This window comes from Pantherophis guttatus, chromosome 1, assembly GCF_059756535.1.
Source record: "Pantherophis guttatus breed Tessera chromosome 1, ASM5975653v1, whole genome shotgun sequence".
In the NCBI taxonomy this organism is placed as follows: Eukaryota; Metazoa; Chordata; class Lepidosauria; order Squamata; family Colubridae; genus Pantherophis; species Pantherophis guttatus.
Genome location: NC_142063.1, coordinates 76,496,559 through 76,512,781, shown reverse-complemented (window position 1 = coordinate 76,512,781; position 16,223 = coordinate 76,496,559). Strand labels below are relative to the sequence as shown.

The following is a 16,223-nucleotide window of genomic DNA, read 5'->3' as shown; positions in this document are numbered from 1 at the left end:
AATACTTAGAAAAAATAAAGTGACTCTTGCCACATATTATAAACATTTGCCTGATGCATTTCTATGCTATGAAGGACTATATCCAAATCCTAAAAGAAGGTTCCGATTTTTAAAAAGACAAAAGCTTTCTAATTGATAGTTCATGGACATTTTACAAGTTTCTATTTTTTTATTTGATAACAAAACTTTTTAAAAGTTAAATATAGTACTAGAATCAGAATTCAGTCCCCTACTTTTGAATTTTTGAAGTGTCAACACAACGGTTCATCAATTTATTTATTTATTTATTTATTTATTGAATTTCTATACCGCCCTACTCCCGAAGGACTCAGGGCGGTGCACAGCCATGAAATAAAACACATAGATATACAAAATTTAAAATCGAATAAAATGAATTAAATAATTTGGCTGAATTAATACCCAATTTAAAATACCCATATTTTAAAATCCATTAAAAATTTAGAATTTACACTTAAAAGGGAGAAGATTTAGGCGAGGCCAGCTTGATGAAACAAAAGCGTCTTCAACTCGCGGCGGAAGGTGCGCAGATCCGGAATCCTCCGTATCTCTGGGGGGAGCTCATTCCAGATCGTCGGTGCCCCCACAGAGAAGGCTCTCCCCCTAGGCGCCGAGAGCCGACATTGTTTGGCCGACGGCACCTGGAGGAGCCCCTCTCTGTGGGAGCGTACTGGTCGGTGGGAGGCTGTTGATGGTAGTAGGCGGTCCCGTAAGTAACCAGGTCCCAAGCCATGGAGCGCTTTAAAGGTGGTAACCAGAACCTTGAAGCGCACCCGGAAGACCACCGGGAGCCAGTGCAGCTCGCGCAGGAGAGGTGTTACATGGGAGCTCCATGTTGCTCCCATAACCACCCGCGCGGCCGCACTCTGCGCCAGTTGGAGCCTCCGGGTGCACCTCAAGGGGAGCCCCATGTAGAGAGCATTACAATAGTCCAGACGAGAGGTGACGAGGGCATGAGTGACTGTGCGTAACGAGTCCCGATCTAGAAAGGGACGCAACTGGCGGATCAGGCGAACCTGATGAAAAATCCTCCCGGTCACGGCCGTCAAGTGCTCTTCTAAAGACAGCCGTGAGTCCAGGAGGACGCCCAAGTTACGAGCCCTTTCCGTGGGGGCCAATGATTCGCCCCCAATAGCCAGCGATGGCGCCAGCTGACTATATCGGGACGTCGGAAACCACAGCCACTCGGTCTTGGATGGGTTGAGCCTGAGCCCGATTCTCCCCATCCAGATCCGCACGGCCTCCAGGCACTGGGACATCACTTCAAGGGCATCGTTGGGGTGGTCCGGGGTGGAGATGTACAGCTGGGTGTCATCAGCGTACAGATGGTACTTCACCCCGAAACCACGGATGATCTCGCCCAGCGGCTTTACATAAATGTTGAACAGAAGGGGCGAGAGAACCGATCCCTGCGGCACCCCACATATAAGGGGCCTCGGGGTCGATCTCTGCCCCCCTGTCAACACAGACTGCGACCGGTCAGAGAGAAAGGAGGAGAACCACCGTAAAACGGTGCCTCCCACCCCCAACCCTTCCAGCCGGTGCAGCATGATACCATGGTCGATGGTATCAAAAGCCGCTGAGAGGTCTAACAGGACCAGGACAGAGGAACAACCCCTGTCCCGAGCCCTCCAGAGATCATCAACCAACGCGACCAATGCCGTTTCCGTGCTGTACCCAGGCCTGAAGCCCGACTGGAACGGATCTAGATACGACGCTTCATCCAGGTACTGGGGTAGCTGTCGCGCAACCACACTCTCAACAACCTTCGCAACGAAGCAAAGGTTGGAGACTGGACGATAATTAGCCAATACTGCCGGGTCCAGGGAAGGCTTCTTGAGGAGAGGCCTCACCACCGCCCCTTTCAAGGCGGCGGGAAAGACACCCTCACCCAACGAAGCATTTATAATCCCCTGGAGCCAGCCTCGCGTCACCTCCCGGGAAGCCAGCACTAACCAGGAGGGACACGGGTCCAACAAACATGTGGTCGCGTTCAATCTACCCAGAATCCTGTCCACGTCATCTGGGGTCACTGGATCAAACTCATCCCAGATAACAGTCTCAAGATCTGTCTCCGTCACCCTCGCTGGATCTATCCCGTCAGAGTCCAGACCTGCCCGAATCTGAGTGATTTTGTCATACAGATATTGAACAAAATCCTCGGCTCTCCCCTCCAAGGGGTCCTCCCGCGCTTCCTGGTGGAGCAGGGAGCGGGTCATCCTAAACAGGGTGGCCGGGCGATTATCTGATGACGCAATAAGAGCAGTAAAATGAGTACATTTTGCTGCTTTTATCGCCACTAGGTAACTCCTAATATAAGATCTTACCAGTGTTCGGTCAGATTCAGAAAGACTAGCCCTCCAACAGCTCTCTAGGCGTCTTTTCCGGCGCTTCATCTCCCTCAGCTCCTCGGTGAACCAAGGAGCCAGGCGAGATCGGCGCCGGGTCAGAGGCCGCAAAGGCACGACTCGATCCAGGGCTCCAGCAGCCGCCCTATCCCAGGCGGCCACTAGGTCCCCAGATGAGGCGTGAGCCAGAACCTCCGGGATTGGCCCAAGCTCCATCTGGAACCTATCAGGTTCCATCAGGCGCCTGGGGCGGTACCATCTTACCGGTTCCGCCTCCCTGCGGTGGGGTGCTGCGGTTCGAAGGTCAAGGCGAAGGAGCGAGTGATCTGACCATGACAAGGGCTCGATGACTATCTCCCCTATCTCGAGATCACTCAACCACTGTCCAGAGACAAAAACCAAGTCCAGTGTGTTTCCCCCAGTGTGCGTAGGGCCATGAATTAGTTGGGTCAGGTCCATGGCCGTCATGGAAGCCATGAACTCCCGAGCCACCTCAGACGCCTCACCCACGGATGGCAGGTTGAAATCCCCCATGACCATAAGTCTGGGGGTATCAACCGCCACCGCGGCAATAACGTTGAGTAGCTCGGGCAGGGCTGCCGCCACGTGGCAGGGAGCCAGGTACGTGATCAGCAAACCCATCTGAACCCCATGGCCCCACTTCACAAGGAGGGACTCACAACCGGCTGTCTGAGGTACAGTGGTCTCCCTCGGCCTAAGGCCTTCTCTAATAATAACCGCTACTCCCCCACCCCTCCCCTGTGACCTTGGCTGATGGAATGCGTGGAAACCTGGTGGGCACATTTCTACCAGAGGGACCCCTCCCTCTGGGCCCAACCAGGTCTCCGTAATACCCGCCAGGTCCGCTCCCCCCTCATAAACAAGATCACAGATGAGGGGGGCTTTATTTACTACAGACCTGGCGTTGCACAACATCAGACGAAGGCCCGGGCCCTGAAGGTCTGTACTACCTGGAGAACGGGTGGAGCCTTGGGGGCCGGAGCACTCTACCGCTTGAAGACAGCGGGTGCGTGCTCCCTTAACATGATATGGCCCCCTGCTCCCGCCATATCTACCCCTCCCACACACAGTACCGATGGTGAAAGCATAGTCTGGACCAGCTCGACCCCCTCCGGATCCCCCACCACCCCCGCCGAACGTCCTGGCCAAGCCCGACTCTCCCCCTAGTGGGTTATCCCCCAAACCCACAATCCTAATTCCAATCCCACCCCCCTCCCCCCTCCCAGAACCCCTTAAAAGTTTAAACAAGGACAATTTTAAAAAACCCCGCAGCCCCCTCTTTGCGGCATGCCACCTCTCGGGACTCCAGAGCCCGTCATCGAGGTAGGCCCTCGATAGAATGGAGGGCCAAGCCTGCGAGAGGGGGGAGTCTCGCAGACCAAGAAGCTCCGCTTCAATGGGTAGAATATATTAATATACCATACTAAAATACTGTGATTCTTCCCGTTACCTCACTAATTTCAATGAGACTCATGTTATTAGTCAATTATCTCACAATGTATCATTTTCTTAGAGTGAAAGTAAAAAATTAACATTTTTTTAAAATTCCTTTTCCTGTTTACTTTTAATATATCAATTTCCCAGTCACTATAAATATTTTCATTTTTATTCCAAAGAGCAATATGATTATATCCAAATTTGGAATATTTAGCTGTAAATATAGATAAGGGATAGGACAGAAGAAAAGTTTATGGTTCTCACAGTTGACGTTATTCTAGTTTTTATAATAGTCCTCAATCCTGGCAAGCAAATATGCCCTCCCTCAAAGGAACATATATGTACTTCACATAGGACCAAACTTTATCTTCAGAAGCTGGATGCTTTCTAGCTTTCTTTTCAAGAGTTAGTGAGATCATTACCTAGAAAAGGTAAAAGTAGCAAGAGCCTATTCTGGACAGGTTAGCCATCAATGAGATCCTAATTTCAGATTTATTCCTCTTTAGTTATAGTGAAGATACATACAAATATTTGGATGTGTAGTAACATTACTCCAGATCTGAAAGCAACTAATTAATTAAAGCAGCCATAATAGAGTTAGTGGAGAAACATAGTGGAGAAATTCTAGATAAAATGGACTACACAATATCTAATAAGCATTGATTTATACTTAATAGGAACATTGTGCTGGATCCAACCAATACAACAGGTTTAAGAATGAAAAAAAATAGTTTCTATGTTTTCAAGTATTAAGCAGTCAATACTTGAAAATATAGGAGTCAATAGGAAGTGCCTATTATTAAAAAGCATCTCTTAATAACTAGTCTTAGAATAACAAATTGAGAAGCACACCAAAATTTGTTATTGGCTTTGAGTGTTTATTGAAGTACAAAAAGTGCAAACTGTGAATACAAGATTGGTACCATTGGAAGGAAATAAACAAGGATATGTAAATAAAAGTCACAGTAACAACCCCCAGCCTTGCTCCCAATAAACAATCAAAAGAAAGAACAGCAACAAAAATTACCACATGAAGACCTCACTGGCGAGTGTGCAATAAGGGCTCATTTGGCCATGTAATATTTGGCTGAGGCAGCACACATAAGACATCCAGATTGGACTCAACATCAGCAGTATTACCCAAAAATTGTTGTGTCAGTACAAGCAGAGGAGTAGCTGTTAGCAAAGTGGGCACAGAATGGTTTCCAAGGATGCCAAAGAATCAGTGGATTTAATAACAGGCAAAAGAGGAATAAAGTGGAGACATAGCGCTCCATCAACAGATACTGAGGTCAATATCTAACATGAAAGCCAAGCAACAATGAACAGGAATACATAGATGTATCACCGAAGGGACAAAAGAGGAGAGGAAGTATAGCCACAAGAAACTATCAAGTTCTATTAGAAAAGGAGGTGAGAAGACATAAACAGCTACATGAATGCTGCTCCTCTAATTACTCTGACTGCTTGGATACCCTAATTCAGGCAGCAGGCATTTTGGAAATAAAAACTTGGGAGTGCAGTGTTAGTTCAAACCACGTATTTCATTCTTTTAAACAGTCTAGCCCAATCACAGGTCTATGGCTAGCTATGGTTTCAAGAAGGCGAAATGATAAAAGATAAAGAAACAAAGCAATCATATGCTATAGATTTTCTGGTAGCTCTCAGCAAAGTGAGAAAATTAAAGGTTATTTACACTGGCTCACTTCTACAGTTTTGCAAGTTTGCTTTAATAATATGCTACACTTAACAAGATATATTTTATAACCTGGCAACGCAAAGTCACATTCAGGAGTTTGAAATCTATGTAGTTGATAAATGTGTCATTGCCCAGGTATGACAATACTGAACCCCCAAGAAACTATTTTGTCTCCAATTTATGTTAACGTAATTCTGAAACTAATTCAGTATAGAAATTATAGTTTGGGTAAAGGGACTGAACTTGCAGCGCTGGGACCTTACTAGTCTAAATTACAGTTTCTGTACAATCAGTTTCTTTTCCACCTGGGCATTTTTAATAAACAAAGCAATACTTCTACAGCTTAGAATCAGACCAAATCTAGTCTCAATTCACAATGGCATGCTATAAAAAAATAGCCTACAAGCTATTCATGGCCTGAAATATAAAACAATGAAGCTAATATTGATATAGTTTCTACACAAGGCCACTCCTCATTTAGTCATGCTAAATAGTAGTATATAAAAGACATTAAGAAAAAAAAACCTTTTGATAATCTTCATAACTTTCTAGCTGAAAGGGTCCCATGTTTCTTTAGACTAAACACTATGTACAACATATCAGATTAATCTTACATGCCTTAATAAAGGAGATCTTAGCACATCAGCCCCTCTTAATAGCTTCACCTACCTTTATCTGCCATTCCTGGTTATCACTAACAGTTTGGGAATTTTTTCAGTTACTACTAGAGCTCTTACTCCAGCTCAACTACTGGCACAGATAACCCAGGTGCACTTTTTAGTTCTCATTGATCATTTGTTAATTATAAGCATAACAAATAATTTAATTACGTAATTTCAGTGAACTATGGGGTAAAAAACATTGCTACTTTTTATAATTGTATGATTTTGGTCCTCTACCTGGTAGGGTCAACTTACAGCTATGTGGCCATATCCAACTGCCAACAGAGGTGTCAGCAGGACATAATGGAAATGTTCAGATTCTATTTTAAAACTATGACTGCTAAAGACATTGTAGGACACTGCTATTGGTATATAAATTAAGACTAGCTCTTGCAAAACTAATTTCATGAGACAGTCAAAAAGAGACACTCAAAAAAGCCAGATAAACCTACTACAGGGCTGTCTCAGTTCCTAGAAAAAGAGAAAGCATGCATCAAATCTCTCAGGTGCCAAGGAAACCAAAGGTGCATCAGTGTCATTTTGACTAAGTCAAAAAGCTACATTTGAGTCCTATAAGGAAAAGATGGTAGAAACAAATTCATTCTTTAATAGTTTTGGCACAGTAGATCCCAGCAGATTAGGATAAGGTTTGGCCCTGTTATGAAGCTTTTCCTTGAAAACAAATCTAATTCCAATGGCTAAAGTGCTGCAACCAGAACCACCTAATAGCACATTTCCCGTTTCAGTCACAGGTATGGCCAACATTTGATCTGGACTTTGGCAGAGAGGAGCTGGCCTGTTTGAATGCATATCAATACACATACACATATTTGAATTCATTATCTGCCAATTAAAAAGGAAAGGCTTGCTGCCAAGGCCAATTTGAAATAAATTGCTGAAAAGGCAGAAAAGTGAGCTCTCTTGTTTCCAAGAGCACGAATCTTTACATAACAGGAACATCTGATAACAGATCAAGTGTCAGAGCTGCATGAAATCTATAGATAAGTTTTCAGGCACTTAAGCCAGTTGTACTATGGTTCAGTTTTGCCAGGGACTAAGTCCACGTGTCCATCAAAGGTATAAAGTGTATTCAGCAAGTCACTATCAGTATTAAAGAGGATTGCCTGACTTGGGCACCTGTGAAGAATTAATTTGGACCAGAGAACCAATTGAGATAATTTCTACCCTAATCCGCTCCCTCGGGGCCTGGTACTAAGAGAAAGCAGTTCCACTGACAGCTAAAGAAACTTATCTATATGACATCTTTCGGAAAGGGAAGGAGATAAAACATTTAAGAACAAGCTGAATCCTAGTACCAGTACTCAAGACAGAATAGCCAAGGTAGAACTTGATTTTTAAGATCTGCTTTCTCTCCTCATCTGATAAGCCCCCTCTTGCAAAACCCTCCATATATACAAACAAGCGAACTGTATCCATCTTTCACATTACACACCACCTGGAACTTCCTCAGAATGGCCACATCTCCAAAGCAAGGTAGAAAAGAAAAGGAGGAGAAGAAGAAGAAAGGAATGATCACAGTGGACACAGAACGTGCTAGCACAAACAGCTTATGGCTCAAGCATCTGTGTTCTGGAAAAGCTGCATCTGGTTGTCCAAGAGGAACTTGGTAAAGGTGTTGATAGGATTGATGGCTTTGAGGGTTATAGCTGCATCTTTAGCCCACAACAGATTTGGGCCAAAAACTACTGCCAGATTGGCATTGGTCATCTTGTTGATATCACTGTTGGCAGAGACCTACATGTGAAGTAATGGGAGAGAAAGAGAAAGAAGATTTATTCTTACCACTTGAAAGAAAACGGGAATTTGATTCAATGCTTCTTAGCTCCTTACCATCTATTCAACTCTCAGATTACACATAAAGACCAAAGTTGTCTTGCGTATAAAATAGTGATATTTGGGGTTTCAAATACCTGCTATTTAGTAGACTACAAGCCTTTAATTACAAATCTTTTTTTCTTCCCCATTTATAGAATCAGTCATCTACTAATTTCTTTTACTCTATTGGTTTCAAACTTTTCTGGAATAACATAACAAAAATCTAATTGGCTGATATTTATTTGTCAATTTATAAGCCACTTCAACTGTCTAAGGACATGTCAGCAACTTAACACATTGTGAGTTGAGTGATCTTATACATTTGATTGGTTTAAGGAATGTATAAAGCTATCCACTTCTACAATGACTAGGCACCTGTAATTGTTTAAAGGTCAGAGTCTTAGGAAGGACCCACCATAGTGATTTGATTTCAACATGGATTTAGAAATTTTCTAATCATTGCTCAACAATGAAGTGCTTTGGGGGAACCTGAGCCTTAATTTTTCACAAGTAGAATATTTGTCCATGCCTGGGGAAAGGGGATCAGGATGGAGCACAATAGAAGGGATACAGATTGGATACACAGGAAAAAATTAAGTTCACCTATTGTAGCATCTCATTTCCAAATAGTAACTAATAATAATAACTTATTAAACTTGTATGCTGTCCATCTTTCAACAACTCTGGACAGCTTGTCACAAGCAAATAAAAATAAATTTCAATAAATTTAAACATAGAAGATTAAAGATGAGAAGCATGAGGAAACAAAGAGCCTTATGCTCCCTCACAGGGTGAAGATCAAAGTCTTCACAGGTCTTCTAAACAATGTATCTCACATTCAGATTTAGATTATTTCCAAATACAGAATTATACAAAATTAATGGAGGGTGCCTATCATATTATTATGATTAATAAGTGATAGGCACCCTCCATTAACTTTTCAAATTTGTTTTAAAACTACATAAACCAACTATCATCACACCTTAAGACTGAGAATTTGAAAAGTATGTAATACACTAATCTCACCTGCCCAAGAAAATTCATTAATAAACACAGAACTTGATAGTTTTCCTCTGGGAGAGTCTGAAGTGTTTTGCGAACAATATCTATACTCTTTTCTTCTTCCATATCTTAAAGGAAAAGAAAACAAGTGTGATATGCACCGATATTCCAAATTCTAGCTAATATAGGGAGAGATTATCTTGCAGAGAAAAAACACTTGAAAAGGAATGAGTCTCTTAATCAATAGAAATTTAATTATATTAACTTGAAAAAAATAAGTCGTCTCCTACTGTCAAAGAAAATCATAACTCTGGATCCGGCATCCTGAGAAAAGATTACTGATATGGGATTAGGACCATCTTGATAAGCACTCACTGTAGAAATTGACAACATCACTGTAGAGGCCAAAGGTGAGCAAAGGCTCAGGCAGATCCCTCAAGAAGGTCTTGAGAATTACAGCAGGAAGATGCACATCCTCATATGTTGCAAAATCCACAGGCAATCCTGGGTAAGACAGAATAAAGTGTTTCAGAGCAATAGCCAAAGCATAACGTGCAATATGGCAGACAATCCATGTGCCAAGGGCAAATTTAAAGCCCATACAGGAGGGAAAGAAAAGAAGGGAAGGGACTACCTTGAGAAGACATTTACCCATGTTGTATTTCTGTTGAACCTCTCTTACTGTTTGTGTATTTGCAGATCGCCGGAAAATCCCCTGTGTGGTAAGAGCTGAAAGAGGCGGGAAGGGAAAGAGCTCAGAGTAACTGTATTATCACAGACATGAGCAATAAACATTATGTAGCCCTAAAAACAATGCATCTATTCTGCCAGTTATAGAACTGGACAATTAAGCAAGAAGATTGAAAGTTCTCCAAAGGATTTAGAGAATTTTTGCCCATGATATTTGCATGGAAACAGCTACAATACTGCTATATATGGGATTGCACTGTTTTCAGCATGGAATTAGAAAAATTTATTTATTTATTTATTAATTTAATTTGTATACCGCCCTTCTCCCAGAAGGGACTCAGGGCGGTGAACAGCCAAAATTAAAAAACATACAAATGCAAAAGTTAAGATAATTAAAAGAATTAAATCATTGGCTACCCAAATTTAAAACCCCAAATCCATAAAATTTAAAATCCCAATTAAAAACCATTTAGGCTAGGCCGGCTTGATGAAATAAAAACGTCTTCAGGGCTTTACGGAAGGTCCGGAGGTCCGGGATCAATCGTATTCCAGGAGGCAGCTCATTCCACAGGGCGGGTGCCCCCACAGAGAAGGCTCGCCCCCTGGGGGCCGCCAGCCGACATTGCCTGACCGACGGCACCCCGAGGAGGCCCTCTCTGTGAGAGCGTATTGGCCGGTGGGAGGTTATCGGTAGCAGCAGGCGGTCTCGCAAATACCCTGGCCCTAAGCCATGGAGCGCTTTAAAGATGAGAACCAACACCTTAAAGCGCACCCGGAAGACCACCGGGAGCCAATGCAGCTCGCGCAGGAGAGGTGTTACGTGGGAGCGCCACGTCGCTCCCATAATCACCCGCGCAGCCGCATTCTGCACCAGCTGGAGCCTCCGGGTGCTCCTCAGGGGGAGCCCCATGTAGAGAGCGTTACAGTAGTCCAGGCGTGACGTAACCAAGGCATGAGTGACTGTGCACAAGGAGTCCCGATCCAGAAAGGGGCGCAACTGGCGTATCAGGCGAACCTGATAAAAAGCCCCCCTGGCCACGGCCGTCATATGCTCTTCTAAAGACAGCCGTGTGTCCAGGAGGACGCCCAAGTTGCGAGCCCCCTCTGTGGGGGTCAGTGACTCGCCCCCAATAGCCAGCGATGGCACCAGCTGGCTATACCGGGACGCCGGCATCCACAGCCACTCGGTCTTGGAAGGGTTGAGCCGAAGCCTGTTCCTCCCCATCCAGACCCGCACGGCCTCCAGACACTGGGACATCACTTCGAGGGCATCATTGGGGTGGTCTGGGGTGGAAATGTACAGCTGAGTGTCATCAGCGTACAGATGGCATCGCACCCCAAAACCACGGATGATCTCACCCAGCGGCTTCACATAAATGTTGAACAGGAGCGGCGAGAGGACCGACCCTTGCGGCACCCCGCAAGCAAGGCGCCTCGAAGTCGACCTCTGCCCCCCTGCCAACACAGACTGCGACCGGTCAGAGAGATAGGAGGAGAACCACCTCAACAAGGTGCCTCCCACCCCCAGTCCCTCCAGCCGGCGCAGCATGATACCATGGTCGATGGTATCAAAAGCCGCTGAGAGGTCTAACAGGACCAGAACAGAGGAACAACCCCTGTCCCGAGCCCTCCAGAGATCATCCACCAATGCGACCAATGCCGTCTCCGTGCTGTACCCAGGCCTGAAGCCGGACTGGCACGGATCTAGATAGACGGTTTCATCCAGGAACTGTGGGAGCTGGCGCGCAACCACTCTCTCCACAACCTTTGCAACAAAGCGAAGGTTGGAGACCGGACGATAGTTTGCCAAAACGGCCGGGTCCAGAGAAGGCTTCTTGAGGAGGGGCCTCACCACCGCCTCTTTCAAGGCGGGAGGCAAGAAACCCTCTCTCAGAGAAGCATTTATGATCCTCTGGAGCCAGCCTCGTGTTACCTCCCGGGTGGCCAGTACCAGCCAGGAGGGGCACGGGTCCAATAAACATGTGGTTGCGTTTAATCTCCCCAGGATCCTGTCCACGTCCTCAGGAGTCACAGGGTCGAACTCATCCCAGGTAACATTCTCAAGACCAGCCTCAGTCACCCCGCCGGGATCTACCCAGTCAGAGTCCAAGCCTTCCCGAATCTGAGCGATTTTATCGATTTTATCGTGCAGATACTGTGCAAAATCCTCAGCCTGCCCTTGCAAGGGGTCCTCCCGTGCTCCCTGATGTAGGAGGGAGCGGGTCACCCTAAACAAGGCGGCTGGGCGGTTATCTGCCGATGCAATAAGAGCGGAAAAGTGATTACGCTTTGCCGCTTTTATCGCCACTAGATAGGTCTTAATATGAGACCTAACTAGTGTTCAGTCGGATTCGGAGCGACTCGCCCTCCAACCAATGCTAAGACATCTGAAAATAGCTAAGATCATCCAAGCAAAACATCCCTGTAGGAGATACTAGAAGGGACAAATCAATTTGAACATGGATTTTCCTTGCTCTTACCATGCTCTTGTAGATAAGCAGTGGTTTCTCTGATCACCAATGGGATAGGATTCCGGTCTGAGCTCTTCTCCTTCAGCCTGTTGGTAGAAGAGAGGCTTAATTGTTTATCGTTCCTTTGCAAGAAGCTAGAAATAATTTTACACCAACCTTTCTAAAAGAATCACTCACACGACACACATATTATTTGGGGGATGGGGGTGGAGAAAAGACTCTGAAACTAGCTAATATCCAGGGTCTCTCTGGCCGTGATCTTGGTAGCTCAGCCTGGCAGCAGTAATTGGATTGGAAACATTAATAATACTACTATCCAGGGAAAGTGTGCAGCCATCACTATTACACCAACTAAAATAAAGAGATGGAAATACTCACTGTTGGAGAGAAATACCAAACTGTTGATTTGGCAGAGGTGGACGGGGTGGTGTTGCTTTCTGAGGCACCTGGGCAGGTTTTTGTAGTGATCTCAGATACTCATCATACCTACAATGAAAGAAACATTGGTATGTATGAAATCTCTCCTACACTAAAAAATTCTTATTTAATTAGTTCCATTGATGCACTACTTTGTGAAAGAATGCCCTACAATATACTCTCTATAACAGTTACACCGTCTGCTTGTTTGCTAACTAACTAACTAACTGTTAGAAACCCTCTAATAAAAGCTAGGACATCAAGGTCATAGGCAACTGAGCAGAAACAAGTAATTTGGAATGAGCAGGTTAGATCTATAGTGTACTAAAGTTGGCACCTAAAATAATCTCTGCTTAAGAAAGTTAAGAGTAAGTTCTCAAGTATAAGGTAAAGGAACAATAAGACAGCTGAATAACTGAGAGAAAGTATCCAACACAAAGACTGTATAAAAATGTCTCCCCATGTTTTGCTGGGAGGCATCCAAATGGTTCAAAGTACAGGTAGTCCTCGACTTATGATCACAACTGAGCCCAAAATTTCCATTGCTAAACAAGAAAGTTGTTAAGTGAGTTTTCACCCATTTTATGACCTTTCTTGCCACAGTTGTTAAGTGAATCACTGCAGTTAAATCTATAACCCAGTTGTTACGTAAACCTGGCTTCCTCATTGACTTTGCTTGTCAGAAGGTCATAAAAGGGGATCCCATGACCCCGGAACACTGCAACCGTCATAAATACATGCCAGTTCTCCAGCATCTGAATTTTGATCATGTGATCATGGGGATGCTGCAACAGTTGTAAGTGTGAAAAACAGTCGTAAGTCCCTTTTTTCAGTGCCATTGTAATTTCAAATGGTCACTAAATAAACGGTTGTAAGTCAAGGACTGCCTGTATCATATCAAATGTGCAAAGAAACAAAACACTGCAGGCCCTTTTCTTGACTCCCTTCTTAATACAGCATCTTCCACAGAAGCTGGAAATAAGCAATCTGTTCTCACTTTAGCACCTGGCTTGGGATTCCCAACTGTTCCAACTTCACATGCTCCTCAAGGTCACTCAGATAGTTTGCATAGAATATCTTCCGTCCAAACTTAAAGCTGCAAGACAATTGATAGCCCGGTACATGAAAAAATAAATAAAATAATAAGTACACTCAAGGATGAGATGAACACACAAAAATGGCATTGAGAAGGATGCTCTTGTGCGGTAGTTAGGAGGATATACTGTCCTGTTGTCCCTGCATCATTGGCAATTTACAGTATATATTACTAAAATTCTTCATGTTTAGATTTCTCAATGGACTAAAAATGGATCCTTTTCCAAATTTAGTGCTACAGAATTTTATTTATAAAAGAAACTTCAGTCTTTTGCAATAAATCATTTACAGAGGAGAAGAAATCCTTAGCAATCAGCTGACTGGAAGATTTCCAACACTAAACAATACAAGTAGCAACTCAACACAAGTTAAGCATTTTTGATCCCCATAGGGCAAAGGCATTTGTTTAGGATATGTAAAAACAATAATCATAAAGTAGCTGCATTATGGAAACTATCAGTAAATAACAGTGAGTTTCAGTATTATTTTTCATAGTGCTGAACTACTGGACTGCAGGCAATATTTGCACTATGCTATAAAGAAAATAAGTAGAAAATGGAAATATGGTATCCTTTTTCCTTTTGTTTTATTACATACTCCTCAGAACAAAATTAACTCTAGAGGGGAAAATGCAAGAATATTTTGAACAAACATGGAACATTATTGTAAAACTACAGCATTGTGGTATATGAGATGTACACATAGAAAGGTAACCTTGTTATATGCTATCTCATCTGCAGTTTCATTGTTTGGAAAATCCAATCCAATCCGATCCTAGTTATTTGTACTGAATGATTCATGTAGCCCCTGTTTTGAAATTGAACTTAAACTACTGATACACAACAGTTGGGTTGTGGTAAACAGTGGTGGGTTTCTACCGGTTTGCCCCGGTTCGGGCAAACCGGTAGTGGCGGCGACAAGAGACTCCGCCCACCTGCCCGGACGTCATAACCAATGCTCTGCACATGCGCAGAAGGTTCTGTGCATGCACAGAAGCGCCGCACGTGAGCGAAGCAAGCATGCGCGCACACACACTCACAATTCCGAACCAGTAGCAAAGGTAAGTAGAACCCACTACTGGTGGTAAAAGAAAGAGTTGGAACCCTGAGAGATCCAGATGAAAAATGAAGTTATCTATATCCTCCCATAATAGTCCATGAACTACACAGCTGTAATAATAGAATTGTAGTATTAAAAGGTGCCATTTAAGCTATGTGATCCAACTCCTGCTCAACACAGGAATCAAATTTAAATCATTCCCAACAAATGCCTAACTTCCACATGAAGACATCCATCTCAGAATAATTGTTGAAGTTTTTATTGTTCCTTTCAATATTCAATTACAATCTGCCTTCCATTCTGTAATTTTCACTCATTTTTCTGTGTTTTGCACAAGAACACAGAGACTTTGAGCTGTTTCTACGAAAAAGTTATTTGAAGAGTACTAGCATACTCTTACCATATTCTTTCAAGAGTAAATGTTCTCTCTGTCACTCCTTGTAAAATGTAATTTCCAGTCCCTTCATCAGTCTTATTACCCTTCTCTGCTCTTATTCTAGTTTCTCTGAATCCTGTTGTATTGCCAGGAACTGGAGAATTTTTTAATTAGTTTTTTTATAGTCAAACTACACTGCTGGCTCATGTTTGGTTTGTAATCGCCTGCTGTTCCAAGAACATCTTACAAATACTATTACCAAGCCATATAGTTTCTAGCTTATGACTTTGGATTTAATTTTGGTTTCCTAAGTGAAGAGCTTTACATTTGCTTCTGTTCAATTTCATTCTGTTACACTTAGTCTATTTTTCCATCTATCAAAATGGTTTTGAATTTTATTTATGGAATTAGCTATCACATCTATTACTGCGTTATTTGCAGATCTGATAAGCATTACCTCCACCTCTTCAATCAAATCGTAAAAATAATAAAAAAACAGAGAGCCCAGGACTCAGCCTTGGAGCATCTCACTTGATACCTTTATCTAGACTGATAAGGAATCATTGATGAGTGCTTTTTTGAGTATGATTTTTGAGCCAGGTATGTGGCTATTCAACTATCATTTCACCAGGCTAAATTTAACAGATTGCTAATCAAAATATTATGAGACACCGGATGGAATGCTTTACTAAACCAAATATAAAAACTATATATAACAGCTTTCTCAGCCCAATTCATCCATTTTTGTAAGGAAAAAATTAGGGAAATAATGCATCCTCAAACTCTTTCCTGGAAGGAAAGAGTATAACAATATAATTTTTAAAATTTCAATTTATAATTGTAAGCCTACTTTAAAAAAACACTAAAAGAACCATGTTTCACTTCCTAACCACTTTATATTACATCCATATTATTACCAACAAAGCATCTTCATGTTTTCATACCTGATCAAGGGCTTAAAGAGAATCAGCAGTGTCTTGATAAACATAGTTGGATGCACAATGAACAATGCTTTGATGTTCTTTTTGTATCTGAAACACAAAGAATTATGATTTATCTGAAACATTTTTTAACTGAAAAGAATTTGATTTG

At 43.1% G+C, this 16,223-nt stretch overlaps 1 protein-coding gene across 2 annotated transcripts in view; it reads right to left on the bottom strand.

The window, feature by feature from the left end:
- Nucleotides 1–4,681: 4,681 nt before the first annotated feature.
- Nucleotides 4,682–16,223, bottom strand: part of ARHGAP1 (Rho GTPase activating protein 1) — a 38,046-nt gene continuing 26,504 nt past the window's right edge. For both annotated transcript variants that reach the window (XM_034417485.3, XM_034417486.3), the window contains 8 exons: nt 16,076–16,162; nt 13,599–13,697; nt 12,563–12,670; nt 12,194–12,270; nt 9,675–9,752; nt 9,399–9,527; nt 9,048–9,151; nt 4,682–7,940 (listed from right to left, as the gene is read on the bottom strand). In XM_034417485.3, coding sequence (XP_034273376.1) covers nt 7,761–7,940; nt 9,048–9,151; nt 9,399–9,527; nt 9,675–9,752; nt 12,194–12,270; nt 12,563–12,670; nt 13,599–13,697; nt 16,076–16,162 — 862 coding nt within the window. In that variant the 3' untranslated portion in view covers nt 4,682–7,760. The remainder of the gene's footprint in view (nt 7,941–9,047; nt 9,152–9,398; nt 9,528–9,674; nt 9,753–12,193; nt 12,271–12,562; nt 12,671–13,598; nt 13,698–16,075; nt 16,163–16,223) is intronic.